At 53.3% G+C, this 23,597-nt stretch overlaps 2 protein-coding genes across 2 annotated transcripts; one reads left to right on the forward strand and one right to left on the reverse strand.

Moving 5' to 3' along the window:
- The first annotated feature begins 1,071 nt into the window (after window positions 1–1,071).
- On the forward strand, window positions 1,072–14,783 carry CCDC22 (coiled-coil domain containing 22). Its single transcript, XM_039218236.1, has 17 exons — window positions 1,072–1,233; window positions 2,277–2,454; window positions 7,594–7,726; window positions 8,507–8,613; window positions 8,756–8,822; window positions 8,931–9,109; window positions 10,837–11,031; window positions 11,537–11,599; window positions 11,685–11,804; window positions 12,388–12,507; window positions 12,597–12,713; window positions 12,821–12,922; window positions 13,009–13,116; window positions 13,399–13,494; window positions 13,752–13,811; window positions 13,888–13,962; window positions 14,414–14,783. The coding sequence occupies exons 1-17, from the start codon at window positions 1,184–1,186 to the stop codon at window positions 14,525–14,527; spliced, it is 1,884 nt and encodes a 627-aa protein (XP_039074167.1). The 5' UTR covers window positions 1,072–1,183; the 3' UTR covers window positions 14,528–14,783.
- Window positions 14,784–15,599: 816 nt separating this feature from the next.
- Window positions 15,600–21,955, reverse strand: FOXP3 (forkhead box P3). The gene is made up of 11 exons (XM_039218249.1): window positions 21,717–21,955; window positions 21,093–21,197; window positions 20,867–21,005; window positions 20,379–20,466; window positions 20,205–20,309; window positions 19,210–19,297; window positions 18,934–19,014; window positions 18,052–18,202; window positions 17,321–17,397; window positions 15,963–16,064; window positions 15,600–15,752 (listed from the first exon to the last, which is right to left on the reverse strand). The coding sequence occupies exons 1-11, from the start codon at window positions 21,921–21,923 to the stop codon at window positions 15,603–15,605; spliced, it is 1,293 nt and encodes a 430-aa protein (XP_039074180.1). The 5' UTR covers window positions 21,924–21,955; the 3' UTR covers window positions 15,600–15,602.
- Window positions 21,956–23,597: the final 1,642 nt, after the last annotated feature.

Genomic DNA, 23,597 nt, shown 5'->3' on the forward strand with positions numbered 1-23,597 from the left:
ATGTGCAATTTCTTCATGGGAAAAAGTATCAAATATTATCAGGTGATTAAAGGGGACCTAACCAAATGAAGAGAGATATTAAATTTACTAATAGAAATAGTCAATGTTGTGAAGATGTCAATTCTTCCCAAAGTGATCTAGAGATTCAGTGTAGTCCTGAACGAAATCCCAAAAGGTTTTTCCATGGAATTTGACAAACCAATTCTAAAATGTATATCGATATACAAAGGACCTAGAAAAGCAAAATCTTTTGAAAAATAACAAGATAGGAGGGCATTCCAGATAAGATTATCCAGGCGTGTTATAAAGCTATAGTAATTAAGAACAGAACAGAGTTCAGAAACTGAGCCTCACATATAGGAATGCATGATTTATGACAAATGTGGCACTTCTGTGCAGTGGAAACAGGGTGGTTTTTTAAATGAATGGGGATTCTACGAATGTTTACTGTGTAATTATTCTTTGGAGTGTACACATTAAAAAAAGCATTTACAGAAGGCAAGAATACTAGTGACTACAATGTACCTAATGCTTTGCTACTGTATTATGTGTCAAGTACACAGCAACAATGCTTTACATGAATTAATTGTTTTAATCCTAGGAAGCAGGTATGGTAATAGTTCTATTTTAGATGAGGAAACTAAGACACAGGGAAGTTATGTAACCTGCCTACCGTTGCACCTTTAACTACTTGAGCTAAAGACTTGGGCTAAAAAGCTAAGACTCAACCATAGCCGCTTAATGCTAAAGGCTCTGCCCTTGTACGCTTTTACAATGGTAAGCTGAATGCCGCCTTTAAAGTATGAGTCCAGGAAGCCGCTCTCAGTCTGGTCCCTTTTTTAACCAATGCGCTCGCGCACGCGCACACACAGGCACACACATGCTCGCGTGCTCGCTCAAGGTATATTTCTTTGCCCCCTTGAAAGAACCCACCGGACTGCAAGCGGAAGAACTACAACTCCCAGCAGCCATTGCACACCCAAGCCTGCATACGTACCTTTGCAACAGGACGCCAGACGTCTGGCGTGCCGCACACTCGCTCTGGGAACTACACTTCCCGTCTGTCCCCGCGCAGCCTGTGACACTCCTTGGACCGCGAGTGGGGAGCGGGGTTTCTACAGCCGCACCTCTCTTGCTCGGACTCGGCCCTGGACCCGGCCCCGGACTCGAACACGGCTCCATCATGGAGGAGGCGGACCGAATCCTCATCCATTCCCTTCGCCAGGCCGGCACGTAAGGACACAGCCCCCGCCCAGCCCTAAATACCCACATCCGGGACTACAAAACTCTAGACCCAGTCACCCGGGGAATCTTGAAACCCTGGTCCTTGACATCCAGGGTTCCAACTTCCAGGACCCTAAGACACCCCCCGTCCTTTTCACAGACACACGCATACACACACACGCACGCACGCACGCACGCACGCACTCTGACACCAGGGGCCTCCCAAACCCTTTGACCCCAACACTTTGTAAACCCTAAACTACAGGACCCAGACATCTCAAGACCTTAAAACCTTGGAACCTCAAGAGCCAGTATCCAGAAATCTGTGGATCTTGACATCAATACCCTGGGACGCTGATATTTGGAAAATCTAAGCCACCTGTATTTTCAGAACCAGGGAATTTAAACACTCAAGACCCTGGAACACAAAAACACTGGGACTCGATACTTGGGAACCTCAAATCCTGTTTCCCAACACCTGGGCTTTTAAAATACCCAGACCCTAAAATCTGGTGACCTCAACACTTAATGACCCTGACACACGAGGACTTCTGTGTTTGAGGGCCCTAAAACCCCAGGGTGCCAACATCTAGGGAGCCTGATGTCTGGATTGCTTGAAACTAGAAGGTCTTGTTATCCAGGGATCTTGACATCTAGGACTCTGACATTTGGAAGTCCTGAAAACCCGAGCCTCCCAATATCTAGTCTCAAAACTCTAGGAACTCAATATCTAGGGGCCCCTAACATGCAGGAAACATGATACCTCTAGAAACCCAGAGCATGCCACCTGGGTCCCTTGCCCTTCCCAGATCCCAGAAATTTAAGATTTTAAAGCACAGGGAAATTTGAGATTTTTAAAATTCAAGTCCCTTCCATCCACCATTAGGACCTAAGGACTTCCCCAGTTCTTAGTTTTCCAAATGGAAGTCACAGTCACCAACACCTAGGACTTGTCTGAAACTCCCACCCTGATACTAAGGCTTCCAGAAGGCCCAGCTTGATCCCCGTTTCCTGGCTGCTTCCCACACGGAGCCTGCCCCCTTCTTTTTCAGGGCAGTTCCTCCAGATGTGCAGACCCTGCGAGCCTTCACCACTGAGTTGGTTGTAGAAGCTGTGGTCCGTTGCCTGCGTGTGATCAACCCTGCTGTGGGCTCTGGCCTCAGCCCCTTGCTGCCTCTGGCCATGTCTGCCCGTTTCCGCCTGGCCATGAGCCTCGCTCAGGCCTGCATGGTGAGTGCCCTCCTCCCAATACACACGGCCTCTTCCTTCCTCCTTCACAAAGTCACTAAACTCCTTTGAAACTCTTGCCTTTCCTCTCTGCCACCTCCCCTGGTGGCTTGGCATTCATTAGTGGTTAAGGATGTTGGCTCTATGGTCAAACTGCCTGAGTTGCTCAGACCCTCACTATACCCCTTGTGAACTGCGTGACCCTAACCCTTCTGGGCTTCAGTTTCCTTAGTTGTGAAACTGAGATGATAAACGTAGAATCGTTATGGGCGTTAAATGAATTGATCCAGTTTGTGAAGCTTAGCACCAAGAGGCTCTGAGTAATGTTATTTCTCCTAGCTTGCTGGCTCTGTGATTTGGGTCAGTCTCTTAATGTCTTTGGGCTTAAGTTTCCTCACATGCAAAATGGGCATAAGAATTGTACCCACCACATAGGGTTGCTATGAGCATTGATAATGAACTAATATGTAGAAAACTGGATATAATAAGCTTTGTGCAAGTGGGGTTACTATTCTTAGATAGGCCCAATCTGGCTGCTTGCATCCCAGTGACCTATGGCTACTAATGAATGTAAACATGGCCAATAGACCTAGTATATGGTGGTAGGGTGAAAATTTTCATTTAGCCTCTGGGGACAGGCTGGTCAAGTTTCTAGAGTTTGTACCTTGCTTGCATAGCTTCTGTCTCTCTCTCTCTTTTTTTTTTTATATTTTATTTATTTTTGAGAGAGAGATAGAGACAGCATGAGCAGAGGAGGGTCAGAGAGAGAGAGGGAGACACAGAATCTGAAGCAGGCTCCAGGCTCTGAGCTAGCTGTCAGCACAGAGCCTGATGCGAGGCTCGAACCCACAAACTGTGAGATCATGACCTGAGCTGAAGTCGGACGCCCAACCAACTGAGCCACCCAGGCGCCTCATCATAGCTTCTGTCTCCTAACAGCAGGCCTTGGGGCTCTGCCTTTCTCTTAGATCTCAGATTCACTTTGCTCTTGAGGGTTCTCAGGTTCTTCCCTCTGGGACCCTTGGTAGAGCCTGACAGTCTGTCCCCTGGCCTAGAGCTGTTTTCTCAAGGATGACACTTTATAAGGGACAAGTTCTGTCCTCTTAGAGCAAGGAGAGTGCACGGCAAGAGATGTTGAGGAGGGGCTAGGGATCCGGCTGCCCCCAGTTCTCTGTTCCTCTCTTCTGTTAGTGTGGCTTATTACTGGACCTGGTTTTGGCTTACCTGCGCTCACACTGTCTCTAGCGTGGGGCAGGCAGTGTGGTCAAGAGGGAGCCTTGCTTGGCCCATGAACCTCCGTTTGCCCGCAGCAGGCAGAAGGGATCTCTTCTAACCCAGCTGGATGCTGCCATGTTCTGCTGTGTGTCTCTTCGTGTGCCCCATGCCTGACACCACTTTCTGCCACACAGCCATCTCCATAATTTGGTGTCTATCACTTCACATACCTGACTCTTGGAATGAGTTTCTGTATCAGTCACAATTCTTTGATTGCAGGTGTCAGAAAGAACCCAAAGTAAGGTAGCTTAAAAGCCAGTGGTTTTCACACTCTTTTGACTGTGACCTTACATTGTGACCTAATACACACATATGCAGGTAATAAGGATGTTTTCTGAGTGTATACTCTGTGCTGGGCACTGTGGTGATGTGGTGGTAACTTACTTAATTCTTGAGACAACCTTCGGAAGTAGGTACCCTTGATACCTTTTTTTCAGATGAGGAAAGTAAAGCACAGAGAAGTTAAGTGATTTGCCTGAGGTCATATGATTGGGAAGAGGCAAAGCTTGGATTTGGATCCAGAGAGTCTGCTTTCAGAGTCCATGCAGCTCCAGACCAACAGCAACTCTGGCAGAGAAAAAGGCTTTTTATCTGGGCCCGTGTCTCAGTCCTCACCCAGAATCCCAAAGGCCTTTGATCTCTTAAAGCAAGCACATAGGGAAAGTACTATCAGCTCCATTTTACAGCTAGGAAACTGAGTGTCCAGGTGGTTAAATAACTGGTCCAAGGCCTTATAGCCAGTAAGTAGCACTAGATGGATTTTAACTCTGATCTTTTTACACCAAAGCCTGGAAGTCTCTTTCTAAAAAAATGTTGTTTTGAGTAGGTCACTTTATTAGATGGAGTTCATTCTGGAGACAGAAACCCCAGCAGTAGTTGGAACAGGGAAATTTCGATATAAAGAATTGTTAACCAAGTAAAAAGTGGTTACGTACTGAAAGGGTAAAGGGGATCTCCAAGGTGTGACAGATGGAACATGATACCTGGCAGAGTCTCCCATTCCAGACTGTTTACCCCATTACCCTGCCTGTCTGTTATAAGGGAGTTACTTCGATTGGTTTCTTGTGTGTCTTTCTGGTTCTTTTTTTTTTTTTTTAAATGCAGATTGAAGCAAATGTGAATAGACTCCTTTCTCCCTTTCTTTTTCAGTTCTTTCTTTCTTTTCATATTAAAGAGATTTTAATTTCCCAGTTTCTGGTTATAAGCAATGGTTCACGACTCATGCTAACTCCACCTAACTTAATAACTGTCTAAGATATGTAACAAAACATGAAGCAAGTCGAGAGCATATTTCTTTGAAATAGTCTAAAACACTTGCATCATCAGGAAGAGATCCACTCGGAGCATTTATTTAACAGGATTGGGCAGCCTGTCCTTCCTCTTCATGGCATTTCATATTCTGCCCTGTTTCCTGGTTGTTTTTCTCCAGAGAGCACATCCATATTCTCTGTAGAGCCTGGAAGGGAAAAGGGAAAAACCAAAAATCTGCTTCCTGGTTTGGAGCTGGGGAGAAAAGTCCCTCTTATAACTATCAGAAGGGTTGACTTGAGGTCATCTGTGAACCACATGAAGTTTGTTTTCAGAACCCTTCACTTTCTAGGTCTTTGCCCCTTTTTATTTCTTCTTTGGCAGTTTTTTTTTTTTTGTTGTTGTTGTTGTTAGTTTGGCTGTTGCATTGAGGAAAGGCTCTAGAAGTAACCAGCGCTATGTTGTAAAAAAGTGTGTTATTTTGTTAGACTTTGCTAAATTACCCTCCCTGGGCTTTGTTTTATTTTGGCCTTCCTAACAGCAGGGTAGGGGAGAACACCTGTTTCTCCACGGCCTTGCCCACTGATTTTTGCCCGTTCTCTAGGTGAGGAATGGCATCTCAGTATAGTTTTTCTCTCCAGCCTTGTACTCTGACAAACTTTCCAATTTAAAGAAAAACGAAAGTGGAATGTAACCCCTGTAGAACCGTTCTCCTTCTACTGTATACCCTTCTCCTAGCTTCCTGTAGTGTTAACATTTTGCTCCATTCTTTTCTCTGTGTGTAGATGCACACACGCACATACACACACACGCACATTTTTTTGCTGAGGCATTTGAAAGTGGCAGACAGCATGACACTAAAATTTTCAGCATGCCTCTCCTAAGTAGAAGGACATTTGCCAGCATAACTACAATGTTGTGATGACACCCGTGAAATGTAATATTGATAGTATATATTAATATTGACAGTATATATATTAGGATACCAGTGTTTATCTAATACCTAGCGCGTGGCCAAATATCCCCAGTTGTCCCCAAAATATCCTTTGTAGCGTTTTTTTTTTAACTGTAGAATCTAATCGAGGATCACACATTTTATTTCACTGTTACCTCTCTAATCGCAATCGTCCCTTGTTTTTGTTTCTTTGTTTCTTTGTTTCTTTTGTGATGATAAATGTTTCTGAAGAGCCCTCGCCAGCTCCCCGGCTAGTTCCTGGAATGCCCTATACTATTTGAGTTAGTCAGAGTGTTTTCTGATGATTAGATGCAGGTTTTGGGCAGGAACACTGCCAGAGTGGTGAGGGCTCCCTCCCAGCCTCCACCTGGAGAACGGAATGTCAGATTGTCCCCGGTCAGTGATGCTTGTGTGAGATCTCTCAGTGGGCTTTCAGGTTGTGTCATTCTCATAAGCAAGGTTGGATATATTTGCCTATATTTAAGGGCCATTTTCATTTATTTTTCCATGAACTACCTGTTCCTATCTTTTGCCAACTTTTCTCTTGTATTACCAGTCTTTTTTGCTTTTTTTTTTTTTTAATTTATATATATAGAGAGAGCATGAGTTGGGAGAGGGGTAGAACGAAAGGGAGAGGGAATCTCAAGTGGAATCTCGATGTGGAGCTCGATGCCATGACTCTGGGATCATGACCTGAGCCGAAATCAAGAGTCAGATGCTCAACCCACTGAACCATCCCAGGCTCCCTGCTTGTTTACGCTTTTTTTTTTTTTAAAGGAAATTTTTTTAATGTTTTATTTATTTCTAGGAGAGAGAGAGAGAGAGAGAGAGAGAGAGAGAGAGAGAGACAGCGTGAGCAGGGGAGGGTCAGAGAGAGAGGGAGTCACAGACCGAAACAGGCTCCAGGCTCTGAGCCGGCAGTCAGCACAGAGCCCGACGCGGGGCTCGAACCCACGAACCGCGAGATCATGACCTAAGCAAAAGTCGGACGCTTAACCGACTAAGCCACCCAGGTGCCCCCCTGCTTGTTTACTCTTAATATACTAGGTCAATTTACTCTTTGCCTGTGACAGGAACTCCATTTTTTATTCCCAGCTTGTCATCACTCTTTTGACTTTGGTAATTATATTCTTTAAAATTTTTGTTTCAGATCCCTGGGTGGTTCAGTTGGTTAAACGTCCGAGTCTTGATTTCAGCTCAGGTCTTGATCTCATGGTTTGTGAGTTCAGGCCCCTCGTCGGCCTCTGCACTGGCAGCAAGGAGCCTGCTTGGGATTCACTTTCACCCTCTCTCTCTGCCCCACCCCTGCTCATGTTCTCTCTCTTTCATTTCTCTCTCTCTCTCTCTCTCAAAAACAACTAAATAAACGTTAAAATTTCTTGTTTCTTTTCATGTATTCAGAGATATTCGTCCTTCTCTTATGGCCTCTGGATTTTGGCTCATAATTAGGCCAGAGCTTTAATCTTATTTTTTGTTCTCTGTAGCACTGACTATTATCACTCTGTGGCTTCCCCCAGAGGTCTGGAAGCCTTGGGGAGCCAGGGGGAAGTTCAGAGGGTAGTGGTTGGTGAGAGAGTGGGAGTGTTTGTGGTATAGGCCCAGGGCTCCCAGGGCAGGAGGATTCTGGCTGCCTGACTAATAGAGGCTACCTCCCCAACCCCCAGGACCTGGGCTATCCGCTGGAGCTTGGCTATCAGAACTTCCTCTACCCCAGTGAGCCTGATCTCCGGGACCTGCTTCTCTTCTTGGCTGAGCGTCTGCCCTCCGATGCCTCCGAGGATGCAGATCAGCCTGCAGGTATGGGCTGCCACGGGCATGGTGGGGGTGAAGCAGAGTGTGGCAGAGGGGCCGAGAGAGGTGGAGGTGGTAAAAAGGTTGACTAGGGGAAGGTGTGAGATGTGTCTTTGGGAGAGCTGGGTGGGAGAGGAAGATTGGGGCTGGGGGAGGGGAGGCAGGGCAGGAGGGAGGGGGTCTGGGCTTGGGCTGCCTCAGGCGGGGAGTTGGTTCTGAGAAGGTCCTCTCTGCCTCACCTCCTCCTTGCCCCCCCCCCCCCCTTGCTCAACCACACCGGCCTCCTTAGTTCTTCTCAGATGCTTCAGGCGTGCTCCAGGCTCAGGGCCTTTATATTTGCCAGATTATTCTTCCTCTGGATATCCTTCTGGTTCATCCCCTTACCTTTTAGAGTTTTTGTTCACGTGTCCCCTCCAGGAGGCCCTCCTCAGACTGCCTTGTTTAAAATGACACGTTCGTCTCCGCAGCCTTTATTCTCCTCTTGGATCACTACCTGACAGTTTTCTGTATTGTACTCATGACCTTAGTCATGTTCTCCTCTACCAGCATTCCAGTTCTGTGAGGACAGGGATATTTATCAGCTTGTTCACTGAAGAATCCCAAGAGTCTAGAACAGTGACTGGTCCATAGTAGGTGCTTAGTAAGTGTTGAATGGCTGAGTGTGAGAACCTAGATAGACCTACATCTCTGGGACGGGGTCAGGGAGCCATGGATGCTTTCCCAGCGTCTGCATTTTTGGAATTGTAGCACTGTCACCTGATTGATACTCCTTCCCCACCCCCATAGGTGACTCAGCTATCCTTCTCCGGGCCATCGGGAGCCAAATCCGGGACCAGCTGGCCCTGCCCTGGGTCCCTCCCCTCCTTCGCACTCCCAAGCTACAGCACCTCCAGGTGAGGCCCCCCCACTCACATCGATGTTGCTCGTCCCCAGCTTGCCCCCCCATTCCCTGGGGGGCTCAGGTTTTTGGCCCCCCTCCCACCAGTGCCTCCATTACAGTTCATCATGGAGGCTCTGATTCTGCTCTCCCACCAGGGCTCTGCCTCCCAGAAACCTTTCCATACCACCAGGCTGGCCATGCCTGAGTTGAGTTCCAGAGGAGGTAAGCATGAGACTGCGAGGAGGGGCTGGGGAGAAGGGGAGAGGTGGGCCTGGCCCTGTGGCCAGGCAGCCGGGCAGGAGGGCTAGCTGACTCTGTTTCTGCCTCCAGAGTCCTGGGAGTTCCAGGCGAGCCCTCTGCTGCTACCAGCCCCCACCCAGGTGCCCCAGCCTGCTGGGAGGGTGGCCTCACTCCTCGAATGCCATGCTATCCAGCTCTGCCAGCACATGGGCCGGGACCACTCTGGGGATGAGGACTGGGTCCACCGGGCACCCCGCCATCCCACTCAGGTACCGCCTGATGCTTGGCTCCCCGCTGCCATGGCCCCTGCTCATGGCTGCTTCCTGCTGCTCCCGTCTTAGCTTCCCTTGGTCCTCTGCCCCCTCCTTTCCCCACTTTGTGCTTTATCATCCCCCCCCCGCTCCTGCATGCACCTACCTGGCTCCTTCCCTGAGAGAATACTGGAGTCAGAAAGACCGTGGGCCTCAGACAAGTCAGTATCCACCCTCCCCGCCCCCCAGAGCCTCAGTTTCTAGTTCTGAGACTCGGGAGTGATAGTGCCCTCCCCTCAGGCCAGCGCTTGACTGAACCATGCACGGGCTCCCAGCAACCAGAGTGGTCAGGACTTGTTCCCTTCCTCCCTGTGTCTGTTACCTTCTTCCCACCCCCAACTGTCTCATTCTTTCTCTGTCTCTGTCACTGTCACCAATGCTCTTTTTTTTTTTTTCTGTCCCTAGATCTCTGCACTGTCTCTTCTGGTCACCGTCTTTCTTGTTCTGTGGCTTTGCTGCCCCTCCTTCCTGGCCCTCTGTCTATCTCCTTGTGTCTGTACTGCGTCTCTCCCCTTCTCTTCTGTTCACCTCTGTAACTGTCTCTTTCTGCCTCACTTGTTCCATCTTTACTTCTGTCATCCACCGTCAAGTACAAGTGTCTCACCAATCTTTCTTCTTCTGTTCCCCCCTGATTTTTTTCACTATTTTATTTTTTATTATTTATTTATTTAAAAAAATTTTAAATGTTTTATTTATTTCTGAGAGAGAGAGAGAGACAGTGTGAGCAGGGGAGGGTCAGAGAGAGAGGGAGACACAGAATCTGAAGCAGGCTCCAGGCTCTGAGCTGTCAGCACAGAACCCGACGCGGGGCTCGAACCCATGAACCGTGAGATCATGACCTGAGCTGAAGTCATACGCTTAACTGACTGAGCCACCCAGGCGCCCCACTATTGTTTTATTTTTTAAAAATGTTTATTTATTTTGAGAGAGCCAGTAAGAGCATGGGGATGGGGAGAAAGAGAGAGAGAGAGAGAGAGAACAAGAATCCCAAGCAGGCTCCACACTCAACACAGAGCCCGACGCGGGGCTCTGTCTCATGACCAGGAGATCATGACCTGAGCTGATATCAGGAGTCGGTCGCTTAACTGACTGAGCCACCCAGGCTCCCCCTTTCAGTATTATTTTAAAGCAAATCCCAGTACTCATGCTGTTTCAACTCTAAATACTGAAGTATACATCTCTTAACTCATAAGGACATTCACTTTTTAAGGTAACTACTGGGTCGTTTTCACACCAAGTAACATTAACAATGACCTTTGAATACTGTCACTGAGTTTGTAATCAGATTTCTGCAGTTGTCTCAGAACTTCCTCTGTTTCCCCCCTCCCCCCTTCCACTCTGTGTCCACCTGCTTCTTTGCCTGGTACCTCTGGCTTTCTGTCTCTGCTCTGTCCCCATGTAGCCTTTCAGTGTTGCTTTCTGATTTGAGGGCCGCTAATTTGCTCCTCTGGTGTGGGGAGTGAGTGGGTGGAGAGAAGCGTGGCTGTGAGGAAGGGATCCCGTCCTTGGGGAGTTCCCAGACCTGTGGGTCAGGAGAGGGGGGCTGGGGCCCCTTGGTGGAAGAGGCTACTGGGCGGCCATGACTGGTTGGTAGCACTTTGTCAGGCAGCTCCCTGGAGGAGACAAGGCCTTGGGTGCCCAGCAGGCCTCTACACCCTCCCGTCTGCCCTGCCGTCCGTTTCCAGGAGGACACATGGGCTCCACGGCAGCGGCTGCAGAAGCACCTGGCTGAGCATCTGCGCCAGACCTGGGGCCGGCCGGGGGCCCCGCCACAAGCCCGAGACCTGGGAGAACTGCTGCAGGCCTGGGGCGCTGGGGCCCGGACTGGTGCTTCCAAGGGCTCCCGCTTCACACACTCAGAGAAGTTCACCTTCCATCCCGTGAGTGGGTCTCAATGGATACGGGGATGCTGACGGGGCCGAGGCAGGCTCACACGGTTGCTCTGTGTACGGACAGCACACTTTGTCCACACTGGTTCCTGTGTGTGCCACACTGGGAGGATACCCAGATGGGTCCCCTGGGTTCTCAGTGGAGAGAAGGTGGAGGCGGGGAGACCGTGTAAGGGTGTAGGAGTGCCCCTTGTGCAAACCCCAGCTTCCCCTAGACAGTATCTTCTGGACATATCTTCTGTCCTTGACCCAGAGGGGCCCTCATCCTTCTCATGGGCAGGTGGGCAGGTGCTGTCAGGGTCAGGAAGGTTTCTTTATGAACAAATGCTTCCAGCCTGTGGTCTCAGAGAGTGCCCGGGTCCTCATACACAGCTATCGGCAGTTGAGCGGACATGAGGATGGTGCGGGGAAGGCACGTAGAGGGGGTGCAGAGGCAGGGCTGGGAGGGGCAGGGCCTTCCCCCGATAGCCAGGATACTCCCTTCTCCCTCCCCCAGGAGCCTGAGGCCCAGGTAGCCCAGGTGTCTGATGTGCCGGCCACCTCCCAGCGGCCTGAACAGGTAAGCAGAGCAGTGGCGCCGGTTCTGGGCCCTTGCCTGCCTGCTGGGCCCGACACCCCCACCCCAACTGGCCTGTGCCTCTCAGGACACGCGGGCAGCTCAAGAGCAGGAGTTGGAGTCTCTTCGGGAACAGCTGGAGGGAGTGAAACACAACATCGAAGAGGTTGAAGCCAACATGAAGACCCTGGGAATCAGTCTTGTGCAGGTGGGAGGTGGGGGCGGGGTTGCCCACCTGGGGTTGGGTCACAGTGGGGCATAGAGGGCTTAGAGGGACTTGCAGGGGCTGAGAGGACTTTGTAGAGGTCTACAGATGTCAGAGGGGTTCATGGGCGACCTTGGGGATCCGTGGGCTCTTGAGGGTTCAGGAAAATCAGTGGGGGTGGGAGAGGGATGTAGGGCTGGGGGGTCGGACCTGTGGAGGTTGGGGCACCTGTGGGCATCAGTCAGGCTGTGTGAGTGTCTGTGAGAATCAGGAGGGGTGCGAGCATCTGTGGGCATCTGTGTGGGCATGATGGACCTGTATGGGCAGGGGCCGATGGGCCTTGTCAGGGGTCCCGGGGGTCATTGTGGAGGTGGAGGGGTCAGAGGGACCTGTGAGTGGCTGTAACCGCTCGTAGGTTTCTGTGGCAATCAGGAGGGGCCAGGGGGCTGATGGAGGGTAGAGGGATGTGTTGTCATCCGTGGGGGCTCAGGTTAGGCTAGGACTTTCCAGGCTCAGTGGGGGCTAGCGGGCTGTGGTTTGTGGCTGGCCTCCTCCACTAATGAGAGTGGGGGTCATGGGGAGCCAGGTGGAGACCGAGTGTCGGCAGAGTGAGCTGAGCACGGCGGAGCGTGAGCAGGCCCTGCGCGTGAAGAGCCGGGCTGTGGAGCTGCTGCCTGACGGGGCTGCCAACCTCACCAAACTGCAGGTGGGGCTGGCGCCATGGCTGGGTGGGAGGGTTGGAGTCGGAAGGCTCCAGCCTGTGTGACGGGTATCCCCTACCACCATCCCACCTAGCTCGTGGTAGAGAGTAGTGCCCAGCGGGTGATCCACTTGGCGGGTCAGTGGGAAAAGCATCGGGTCCCTCTCCTGGCTGAGTACCGCCACCTCCGAAAGCTCCAGGATTGCAGAGAGGTAGGTTGTGGGGTCCTGGGCTGTATGTGGGGAGCAGGTTCAGTCCCTCCCGAGGGGGCTGTCCCTGTTCTCTGCTCACTGTCCCTCTGCCCATGGGGTCCTGGCAGCTGGAATCTTCTCGACGGCTGGCAGAGATCCAGGAGCTGCACCAGAGTGTTCGGGCGGCTGCCGAAGAGGCCCGCAGGAAGGAGGAGGTCTATAAGCAGCTGGTAAGGCCTGCATGGGGAGCCTCTGGGTGTTTCGGAGTGGGTTCGGGTGAGGGTCCCAGAGGAATGCCTGCTCTGTCCCTGCCTAGGTGTCAGAGCTGGAGACCCTGCCTCGAGACGTGTCCCGGCTGGCCTATACCCAGCGCATCCTGGAGATCGTGGGCAACATCCGAAAGCAGAAGGAAGAGATCACTAAGGTGTACCATCGTGGCTGTGGAGGGTTGGGGCACACGGGCAGGCACGCCCAAGGGGCAGAGATGTGTAGCATGGCCACACAGGCATCCCACCCCACACTCTCCGAAAGGCAGAGCTGTCTAGCCATATCCCAACACAGAGCGGTCCTACCCAGTCCACTCCAGCTGCACCCGATGCAGTGACGCATGCCCCATCTGGATGTGAGAGCATGCCCACAAATGCCCTCAGCTGGCCGGCCAGTCCATGCCAGACAGGGGCTCATTGGCGACACTGTTCTCTGCCAGATCTTGTCGGACACAAAGGAACTTCAGAAGGAAATCAACTCCTTGTCTGGGAAGCTGGACCGGACATTTGCAGTGACTGATGAGCTTGTGTTCAAGGTGTGGGACAGGCTGGGCCAGGTGGAGGGGTTGGGGGGGGGGGCTTGGGCTACTGCCTGCCTGTTTGCTTGAAGGTTGGCTTGGGCCTATGCCCTGCATGAGCCTTGTAGGTACACATGAGCCTTGTAGGCTCGGGCCTGGCTGTGTGCCATGGAGGATGAAGTCACGGGAGTGGGAGAGGGTGGCCTTGTGGGGTCCTGAAGGTGGTAGGTGTGGGGAGTGTGGGGGAAGCCCATCGATCCCTTCTGTCTGGTCAGGATGCCAAGAAGGATGATGCCGTTCGGAAGGCATACAAGTATCTAGCTGCCTTGCATGAGGTGAGTGAAGTGTGCCTGGGGCTGCCTGGGGTGGGGCATGGTTGAGGTGCAAGCCTTCTGCTCCTGCTGTCCCCAGAACTGCAGCCAGCTCATCCAGACCATTGAGGACACAGGCACAATCATGCGGGAGGTTCGAGACCTTGAGGAGCAGGTGAGGCTTGGGGTAGGAGGGGAAACCAAGGCAGGCCAGTGGACAGCAGCTCAGTTAACATCACAAGAGGCTGTGGGGCCAGACACAGCCTATGGCTGGACTCTTCAGCCTTGCCCCTTAGGAGCTGTGTGTGTGTGTGTGTGTGTGTGTGAGCTGGCACAGGCCAGTGGCCTTCTCTGAGCCCCAGCCTCCACCCCGAAGGTCTTCACACCTGCCTCTCAGGGCCTCAGCTTGACTATGTGGTGGCTAATCCTGCCACGTAGCAAATCATGCTGTAGGTGAACAGATGACACGTGCAGAGGCCTGGCAGTGGGACACAGCAGGCTATTGTTGGAGGAGGGTGGGGGGAGCACGGGAGGGGTGTTGAGTGGCCTCAACAGAGGCAGGGTGGCGAACAGGAGCTGGGAAGGGGGCTCTGCACACTGAAGGGATGCGGTTCGCGTTGTCTTAGATCGAGACGGAGATGGGCAAGAAGACCCTCAGCAACCTGGAGAAGATCCGTGAAGACTACCGAGCCCTTCGCCAGGAGAACGCTGGCCTCCTGGGGCGGGTCCGTGAGGCCTGAGGAGCCCCTAGCACAGGTCTCCTTCTGGCCTTAGGCAGGGGTTTGGGATGTTGGGGGCCATGGCCAAGCACTTGCCCTAGACATTCCCTCTGCTGGCTGTGCAATTCCTCCTGCTATGGACTTGGCCCCAGACCCCTGCTCACCTGACCCCAACTCTTATCTGGGGTGGTCGTCCAGAGTATAAGAATTTGGCTACAGTTTATTGGGGTTAGGGCCTTGGATCCCAAATAAACGAGGGGCTCTGTCTGCAGTCTAAGCTGAGGCATGGATGGGGACATAAGGCACAGGGCGGGGGAAGCGGGGTGGGTGGCAGGTGAGGCATGGGGTATATTTGGCGATTCAGTGTGTGTGGCTGTGAAAGGCCACATGGGACTCAGGAGACCCACTGGGGTGCTGTGTGGGTGCGTGCACATGGTGAGATGCACAGGTATGTTCTGATGGGCTATGTGACCAAGAGAATGTTTTGGGAGCTGCAGGAGGATGTGCGTGACTGATACGCGTCTGTGTGGTTCTTGGGACCTGAGGTCCTGAAGGTACCAAGGCTGCTTGGGCACACCGCATGTGACCCTGTACCTGTGGGCCTGGAGGATGGTGGGGTGTGTGCTTTGGGGTATGTGGGTATGTGGGTTGACAGGACTGTGCTTAGGTGTGATCGCAGATTTGAGGTTGCCTGGGTGTGCTGTGGCAGGCCCTTTGCATTTTGGCGCTTGTATTGTGTCCGAGGGACAGGATCATGACTGCCTGTGTAGTCTTTTCGAGCCCCTGGGGTCCTCTGTGAGAGTGACTGAGGCAGGACGTGTTTGTGGTTGGTTGCAAAGGCTCAGTTTGGCTAAAGAGCTTGTTGTAGGAAGCCGGGCCCCTCTGAGCAGCCTTGGTGCAGAGTATATGATCTAGGAGGGTAGTCAGCTGAGGATCAGGGGTCTGGCAGGCAAAACAGCACACCCCTCACTTCTTGGTTCCTGTGAGCACATCTGGGGCCTGCCACAGATGTGGGCCCAGGCCACTTCCACCCACCCACCCAGCCCCGCCCTGTTTCAGCCCCTGTCCTTCCTTCCTCCTTTCCTTGGTTTTGAGGTTAGGGGCCAGGTGTGGGGTTGGAACACCTGCTGGGCCTCTGGCTCCTCTTCTTGCGGAACTCGAATTCATCCACGGTCCACACAGCCCCCTTCTCACTTTCCACCCGCACAAAGCACTTGTGCAGGCTCAGGTTGTGGCGGATGGCATTCTGTGGAAGGAAGGCCGGCCAGGCAAGGGGCAGGGGGAGTGGGTAGGCAGCCATCCTCCGAGGTCGGCACTACTCACCAAAAACCAGCCTCCTGCCCCTTCCCAGCATGTCTGCAAGCCCAGCCTCAGGCCCCGCCACTCCTGAACTTGGCCCAGTACTGCAGAGGAATTTGAGGTCCTCCCAGCTGCCACCACCCCCAGAGGAGCTCACCTTCCAGGTGGCGGGATGGTTTCTGAAGAAGGCAAACATGCGTGTGAACCAGTGGTAGATCTCATTGAGTGTCCGCTGCTTCTCAGGAGCCTCCAGGATGGCCTGGTAGTTAGGGAGTATAGGGGTAAGGGAGCCACTCCCCCATAGTTGGGCTGAGCGTGGCAGTGTCTGATGTGGGTGGAACTGTGGGGGCAGGAGAAGGGAGGAAGGGGGATGGTGTGGGATGACAGATCAGAGACAGGGTTAGAAGTGGGGTGAGGGTCACGCCAGGACAGGGTGAGGTAGAGGGTCAGGTCTGAGGTTACAGTGGGGTCCAGCTCAGGGTTGGGCTGGGATTAGGTTAAAGGTCTGGGATAACAGTTGGGGCTGGCCTTCCCCACAGGGGCAAGGCTTCAGGGTTTGGGAAGTTTAAAAGGCCAGGAGTAGGGTCAAGTTAAGGATTTGGGAGGGGTAAAGGGCCAGGCAGAGTTAAAGGTCAGGGAAGGGTTGGTTAAGGGTTAGGCTGGGGATGGACTGGGACAAGTCAGTGGGGAGGCTGTGAGGGATAGGATGGCGTTAGGTCAGAAGTGGACCTAGTGATGTAGTTACTTTACATGTCAGGCACGTGGTCAGGTTCAGGGTCAAGAATGAGGTTGGGTCCATATAGTCGTTAAGGGTCAGGGCTTGTGTTAGGTATGGGGTGAGGCTAAGGGTCAGGGAATTTGTTTGGATTTAGGAATGGGTTTAAGGGTCAGAGGTGATGGCTACAGTGAGGTTCTGGGGTCAGGATGTCAGGATGGGGCTAGGGCTAGGTAGGGGAATGTGTGATGTTGTGTAGGGATTAGGTGTGGGCCTAGGATGAAGGTCTGGGCAGGCTCTGATGAAAGTTCTGGGAAGGCATTAGGGAGATTCAGGTGAAGGGGTTAGGGTGGGGTGAGGCCAAGGGTCAGACAGGTGTCACATGGAAGAGGTTAGAGGCAGGGTCCAGCAGGGGGATATGTAGGCACATTGGGATATATGAGGGCTGGGAAAGGAATTAGGATAATATCTGGGGTGGGTTTAGGGCCAGGGGCAAAGATCAAGTTAGTTTTTGGGCTATTTTACAGGTCCAGGAGGGGTTAAATATGGGGTTCAGGTGGGCACGAGGGAAAGGGTGGGTTGAGGCCCTGAATCTGGCTCACACTGGCCTGGGTAGTGGTTAGGTTTGGGTTTGGGGACAGGTCTGGGGTGAAGCCAGTGTGTGTGGGGGTCACATCTGAACTTGGGTTTGTTCGTGTAGGAGCCTATCCTGGGGACACTCAAGAGGAAGGCTGGGAATGTGGGAGGCTGGTCCCCACCCCATTTCTTTTCCTTCTCCTTGGTCTGTGCTGCCCACTTACCCAGCGGATGAGGGTGGCATAGGTGAAAGGGGGCCGCATGTCATGGAACTTGAAGTAATCCATGTTGTGGAAGAACTCTGTAGGGGTGGAGAAGAGTCAGGTCCCATCCTGGGGCTCCTTGCCCCCTCTCCCATCCTCCAGTCTACACAGCTAAAATCCCTTGCTAATAGCACCAGGCTCCAACATCACGGTTGTTGTGCTCAGCACTGGACATCAATTATATCATTTACTGTTGTACCACTCCCACTGCAATGGGCCCTATTGTCCCCAGAGTTTAAAAGAAATGGAGTAACTTGCACACCAAGGAGATATAACTGGCCAAGTGGCAGAGCCAGGATGATGCTCAAGGGTGCTGATCCCTGTTAAGCTCATGGCCCCAGGCCTTTTGGGTAGTAGGGGATTCTCGAGCTTGGGAGAAGGGAAGGGGAGAGTCCCTTGGAGTTGCTTAACCAGTTCCCTTCCTTCTGATGATCAAATGGACTAGCTGAAGCCAGAATGAGTGAGCCCCAGCCCCCAGGGGAGATGGGGCTAGACATTAGAAACCATAGTGGGGGCCTCGCAGGCCTTGGAAATGCTGAGAGGCAGCTTTTGCAAGCAGTTGCATTTTCCCAAAGCCTGGGTGGCAGTGCTGGGGAAGAGCACTATTGGGGCTCCTCCCTGTCTCCCACTCAGTGCCAGTCAGGGGCATTAGGGGTTCAGGGGGCACCAAGTAGGGCATGGGCCATCCTTACCTGGGAACGTGCTGTTTCCATGGCTGCCCCAGAGGTGCCTCCGCACAGCAAACAGGCCGTCGGGGGCCTCCTGGGGGCTGGGCCAGGCTGGGCCTGTGGCAGCTGGGGTGCCAGTGGCCACGATGCAGCAGGAGCCCTTGTCAGATGACGCCTGCAGGAAGAGGGAGAGGCTGGTGATTCAGAGCCTTAAACTTTCCACTTGAATTTTAAATAAGTGTTTCTTTTAAAAGCAAGGGAGCTCTCTTCTCAATTCCAGTCTAGTGTGGAATCCCATGAAGCAGTGTGAGCCGTATTTATTAGAGTGTATGTGTGGACCTGTGTGTGTGTGTGTGTGTGTGTGTGTGTAGAGCACCAAAACTGGGGCTGTGAGCTGGGGTTGAATTGGGCTCCTCTTCTCCCCAACTGTGACCTGTGACCTTAGGAATGACAGTAATACCTATTGAGGATTAAATCCATTTGCCCTAGCAAAGTGCTCAGAAATGGTGCCTGACACCCGGGGCCAGCTCCGTGGTTGTGTGACCTGTTGAATCACACAGGTCCCTGCACTTTGCTTACTCCTCTGTGGTTGTCATCTTGAAACCTAAGCCTTGTGTTGTTCTCTTGCACTGGACCCTGCGAGTTACATAGTCCTGCCAGCGGCACAGGGTCTGTGTTCTGTAAGTTTTTGGCTATTTGCTGTTGCTTTGAGAACTCAAGAGCATTATGTTTTGGGATCTTAGGGTTAGAGGCTTTGTAGCTGGAGGGGACACATTTCCAGGTCTGGGCATGTTTGGAGCTGGGGACAGGGGCCCAGATGTCCTGGGGCCTGGGTGCAAGGACAAGTCCCCATTCCTCCCCCCACCCCCAGCAGTCTGTGCCACCTATGGACCTGGGATGGCTCACCGTGGATGGAGCTTTGGTCAGAGCCATCTTCCCAGCCAGGTGGGCCTGCATAGCACCCAGCTTCTCTTTCTCCAGCATGAGCTGTGAGGATGGGCACAAAGTGAGGCCTCAAGTTGGCCTTTCTCCACCACACCTTTGCTTGGGCTGTGGCCTTCTCTGGGAGTGCTCTACCCCCTCCCGTTGTGCCAGCCCCCATCCTGGGTGAACTTGGCTCCTGGCACAGGGTAGACATAAGGCTTGCCCATCACCCCCCAACCACCCCTCCCCCCACATCACCTGCTGTTCCAGAGACTGCACCACCTCCCTCTGGAGGAGACACTGTGCCCTGCCCTTCTCATCCAGGAGATGGTCCACCTGGCAATGCCTGGGTCAGGGGGAGATTCCATGTGGGTGACAATGGTGGGCCTGGCTTCCTGGCTCAGATGTTCCAAGTGAGGAGGGCCAGACACTCTGGGAGGTCTCTCTTCAGAGTCTCAGCCTCCCTCCCCTCTACCTCAGTCTCCCTCTTACACGTGCTGTTCCTTCAACACACACTACTTGGCATTTCCTGATGCCAGGCCTGAGCTTGCCACCAGAGCCTGGCCAGGGCTCTGGAGATGATGTTGGAAGGCTGGTGAGCTGAGAGCAGGCCAGGTAGTTGAGGGCAGGAGAGGCACCCCAGGTGGAGGGGACAGCCTGTGTAACGACCTGGTCGTGAAGAAGACAGGGTTCCTGGGTGCTGAGTCACCACTGATAGCTGGGTCTGGTTGGAGAAGGGGGTGTGTGTGTGTGTGTGTGTGTGTGTGTGTGTGTGTGTGATGGGGCTGAGGGAGGCAGGAGCAGCCGCTATGAGAATCTGGGACTTAGGGGATCAATAAAATCAGGCTGGTGTGTTGGTATGAGGGATAGCAGGGCAAAGCAGTTAGGAGTGTGTTTTCTTGACTTGGATTCAAACCCCAGCTCTGTCACTTAGGAATTGGGTGATCTTGATCAAGACACTTAACTTTTTTTTGGCCTCAGTTACTATATCTGTAAAATGGAGGTACATAATAGTATGCACCTCTATTATGATGCCCCATCACACAGATGAGGAAACCAAGGCCCAGAGAAGCTAAGTAACTTGCCCAAGGTCACATAGCCAGTGAGTGATAGAGCCGGGATTTGAACCTACAGTCTCAGCCTTTGCCTTTTGCCTCTTCACTACCTATGAGGCCTGAGCCGAGACCCGTACCACAGGCCTCTTCTTACAAACTGGGGACCCTCCTTGACAGGATAGGGCCTGGGTCACTCACTTGAGGAAATCCTCTGGCTCCTCGAAGACCTTCTCACATCCGGGCCACTTGCAGACACCATTTGCCAGCAGTGAATAGGAGCCCTGGGGCACGGTCGAAAGGGTGCTAGGGGGACAGAGGGTGTCAGGGGAGGGAACACCAGGGCAGGGGACCTTCCCAGCCTTGTCCACTGACCTGTCCTTCCGGGGTGTGCTGGGGCTTGGGAAGGCGCAGAGCAGTGCCGGCTCCCTGGACACCCACTCCAGGCTGGCCACGTTGATCCCTGTAGGTCAGGACAGGGCACATTTGAGGACTGTGGGCTGGGCTCGCAAGCTCAGCCCATGGAGACTCTCATTTTGAGCTTCCCACCCTCCTGAGCCTCTCAGGCCCCAACTCGCAGCGGGTTCTGTTGTCCCTCACGTCCAAGGCTTCTGGTGGAGCCGCTCAAAGACTGCCATTTGCGAGTGCTGACATTTTGACTATGCAAAGATCTGCGGTTCCGTGATTTTGACATTCTGCATCTTTAAGGTTCTGAGCCTGACATTTTTTTGGAGGTTGGAGTTTCCAAGATGATAAGACCTGATGCCTCTGCCCTCCTGAGGGCCACCATGCAGCAGCCTACACTGCTCATGTTCAAGGACTCGGGGGCTCAGGTTCTGTAGAGCCGTGGGGTGGGGTGTTACCAGGTGGCAGGCCGGGCCGGGCCTTGAGGGAGAAGACGCCAGTGGCAGCAGTGGGTGGCGGGAGGCTGATCATAGCTGGGCTGTCCAGTGGGCGCACCTGCAGCACGGGGGTCCGAGCATGGGTATCCACTGTTGAGAGCTGGGGGCACATACGGGCTGTGGTTCAGCCTGCCCCCGCCCAGTTCTCCCATCTGCTCCCTCCTCCTTGCCCAGTCCGGATCAGTACCTGGTGCATGAAGTGAGGCCTGTCCTGGAGGAGTGCTTGCAAGTGGGGCGAGGGGCCCAGGCGTGCCCCAGAGGGTGCCACCATGACTAGGGGCACTGTAGGCAGCTGGAGGGAGAAGGCAGGTGGGTGAGATGCCATCCTTCTCCTCACCGTTCTACATGTCTAATTCATATACTCCTCACCACAAGCCCATATGGCAGGGACTCTGACCATCCCCAGTGTACATATGTGGAAACTGAGGCTCAGGAAGAGTGAATGAGTTTTTCAAGATCAAACAGCTAATAAGTGGCAGAGCTGGCCTCAATCCTATCACTTCAACTCTTTGGGCTCCAGCCCTCCCCTCTGTCACATGGGGATAGGGACATATGCCTGTGGGACCATAGTGGGATTTCCTCTCCTGACACAAGGATTGGGAGGTCGGGGAGAGCCTCGAATCTCTGAGACCTGCTAACTGGGGACTTTCTTGGCCCTGTGACATCTGCATAAGTCACAGACTTGCCTGGGACCCAGAAAACCACTTCCTGTGCCCCAGCTGGGCCCCCCGCCCAGTGCCACAGTAAAGGTCGGCACCTGTAGGCCCAGGTACCCCACCCTGCCTGCCCCATCCTGGGCCCTGGGTCTCACCTGCAGCTGCGATGGTGGCATGGGGTTCAAAGAGGAGGTGGCATGGGCCCCGCCTCGGAGGTCCCGGCCCTGGAAGGTTGCCCCTGGGCCCTTGGCCCCTAGCAGGTCTGAAGCTTTGGGTGCAGCCCTCCAGCTGGGTGAGGCTCCTGGGGATGGGCCAAGTGCCAAGGAAGGGGCCGAGGGCTTGGCTGGCCTGGGGTTGGGCATTGGGTCCTTGTTCGAGGGCAGGCTGTGGGGACAGAGGGGAAGAAGTTACACATGTCCATGGTGGGGTGTGTGTGTGTGTGAACTACTCAACCACCTGAACCACGTGGATACCTCCACTGGTCACAGTAGGCATCCACTGGGGCATGTCCCCAAGGGCTCCCCAGCTGGACCCCAGCGCTGATCACGTGTATGTGCGGCACACACCGCACATACATTGGTGTCAGGAATACAGGTATGCGTGTGTCTCCACACATGTCCCATGTACAGATGTGCACGGGTCCAGGACTTGGCTTGCCTGTGCATGCTGGCACAGCCCTGGTGGTGGTATGTCCTCTACAAGGGAGGTGGGGGTTTGGGGAGGTTTGTGGGGCCCCAGCCAGGGCAGGTCTCAGCTTTATTCCCCCAACCACTTGAGGCTTGTCTCCAAGCCTCAGCCCCCTGGGCCTCCCTGCACTCTGCAGAGGCCACGTGACCTTTGCTGATCCTACTGGGATTGGTCATTGACTCTCCTGGTGACATTATTTTATCCCAGTGACCTAGCATACACAAGAGTGGAGGGGGGCATGGACTCAAGATCCCTCTGGCTGCTGTGAGAGGGACAGACTCTAGAACGGTGAAAGTAGGGGTACTGGTGAGGAGGCTCCTGTGATAGTTCAGGCAAGTGACAGCTGTGGCACAGGCCAGGATGGTGGCAGTGGAGATGGTAAGAAAGTGGGTGGATTTTGAGTGTTTTGAAGGTGGAGTCAGAAGAATTTGCTGGCAGCTTGGATGTGGTGGGGGTTGGTGAGAGAGGGAGGGTCCAGGTGACCTCCAGGTATTTGCCTGAGCAGCAGGAAGGACAGAGCGGGCATCACCTGAGATGGGGGCTATGGGGACAGCAGGGTTGGGGGTGATGACCCCAGGTGTGGATGGACACAAAGGGTCTGGTGTTAGACATGCAAGTGGAAATACTGACTGGGCAGCTCAGTACAGGAGTCTGCGGCTCAGGCCGGGGTGGGGTCTAATCATCTCTGGGCTCCTGCCCCGCACAGAGCTGACATGGCAGGTGCTGGAGAGGGGAGACCAGCTCTCTTGAGCCAGGGCCTGTGGGAGCATCTCAACTCAGCCCCCACCAGAGTTTATCCCAACTCTGCTGTCCAAGCCTGCACACATGCTATATGCCCTGCCTGGAATGTCTGCTCTTCCTTGGTATCCCCTATCTGAGCCCTATCCAGAAAGCTCTCCATAATGGCTCCTTTGCTGAGTCCTAGAACCTTACACTCTGTAACAGGCAGGGCTTCAGTTTCTCGAAATCCCAGTCTAAGAGGAAGCCAGAGCTGGACTACCTAGTCCAGCCTACATTTTACTGAAGGGGCTACCAAGGTGCAGCGTTCCACAGTCCTGTGGCAATGTGAGAGCTCCAAATCTTTCTCCAGAAAGTGTGCATGTGTGCACATTTCACAAGGCCCCTGCTGCGGCACTGTGTGTGTGTGTGTGTGTGTGTGAGAGAGAGAGAGAGAATCCCCACACCCCACCCACAGCACTACAGCACTGGGTTAGGCACACAGCTGCTGCCGATAGCAGCCCAGACCAGCACAAGGAGGGTTTAGGGAAGCAGTCACTCCTTCCTTTCCTTGCTGTGAGCTCACAAGGGTTGTCAGAGCTCTAGTGCAGAGGGGGGTTGGCGGTGAGAAT

The sequence above is a fragment of the Hyaena hyaena genome, unplaced genomic scaffold (assembly GCF_003009895.1).
Source record: "Hyaena hyaena isolate Hyena2069 unplaced genomic scaffold, ASM300989v1 scaffold_754, whole genome shotgun sequence".
NCBI lineage: Eukaryota > Metazoa > Chordata > Mammalia > Carnivora > Hyaenidae > Hyaena > Hyaena hyaena.

What these genes read in the sequence shown, in the direction of transcription:
- CCDC22 (XM_039218236.1), top strand. Translation starts at nt 1,184, where the DNA reads ATGGAGGAGGCGGACCGAATCCTCATCCATTCCCTTCGCCAGGCCGGC. An exon ending in AGAAGTTCACCTTCCATCCC is followed by an intron (nt 11,032 to 11,536) that starts GTGAGTGGGTCT and finishes TCCCTCCCCCAG; the next exon opens with GAGCCTGAGGCCCAGGTAGC. An exon ending in TTCGAGACCTTGAGGAGCAG is followed by an intron (nt 13,963 to 14,413) that starts GTGAGGCTTGGG and finishes GCGTTGTCTTAG; the next exon opens with ATCGAGACGGAGATGGGCAA.
- FOXP3 (XM_039218249.1), bottom strand. Translation starts at nt 21,923, where the DNA reads ATGCCCAACCCCAGGCCAGCCAAGCCCTCGGCCCCTTCCTTGGCACTT. An exon ending in TGCAGTCTCTGGAACAGCAG is followed by an intron (nt 19,015 to 19,209) that starts GTGATGTGGGGG and finishes CCATCCTCACAG; the next exon opens with CTCATGCTGGAGAAAGAGAA. An exon ending in TGACCAAAGCTCCATCCACG is followed by an intron (nt 18,203 to 18,933) that starts GTGAGCCATCCC and finishes CTCTTCCTGCAG; the next exon opens with GCGTCATCTGACAAGGGCTC.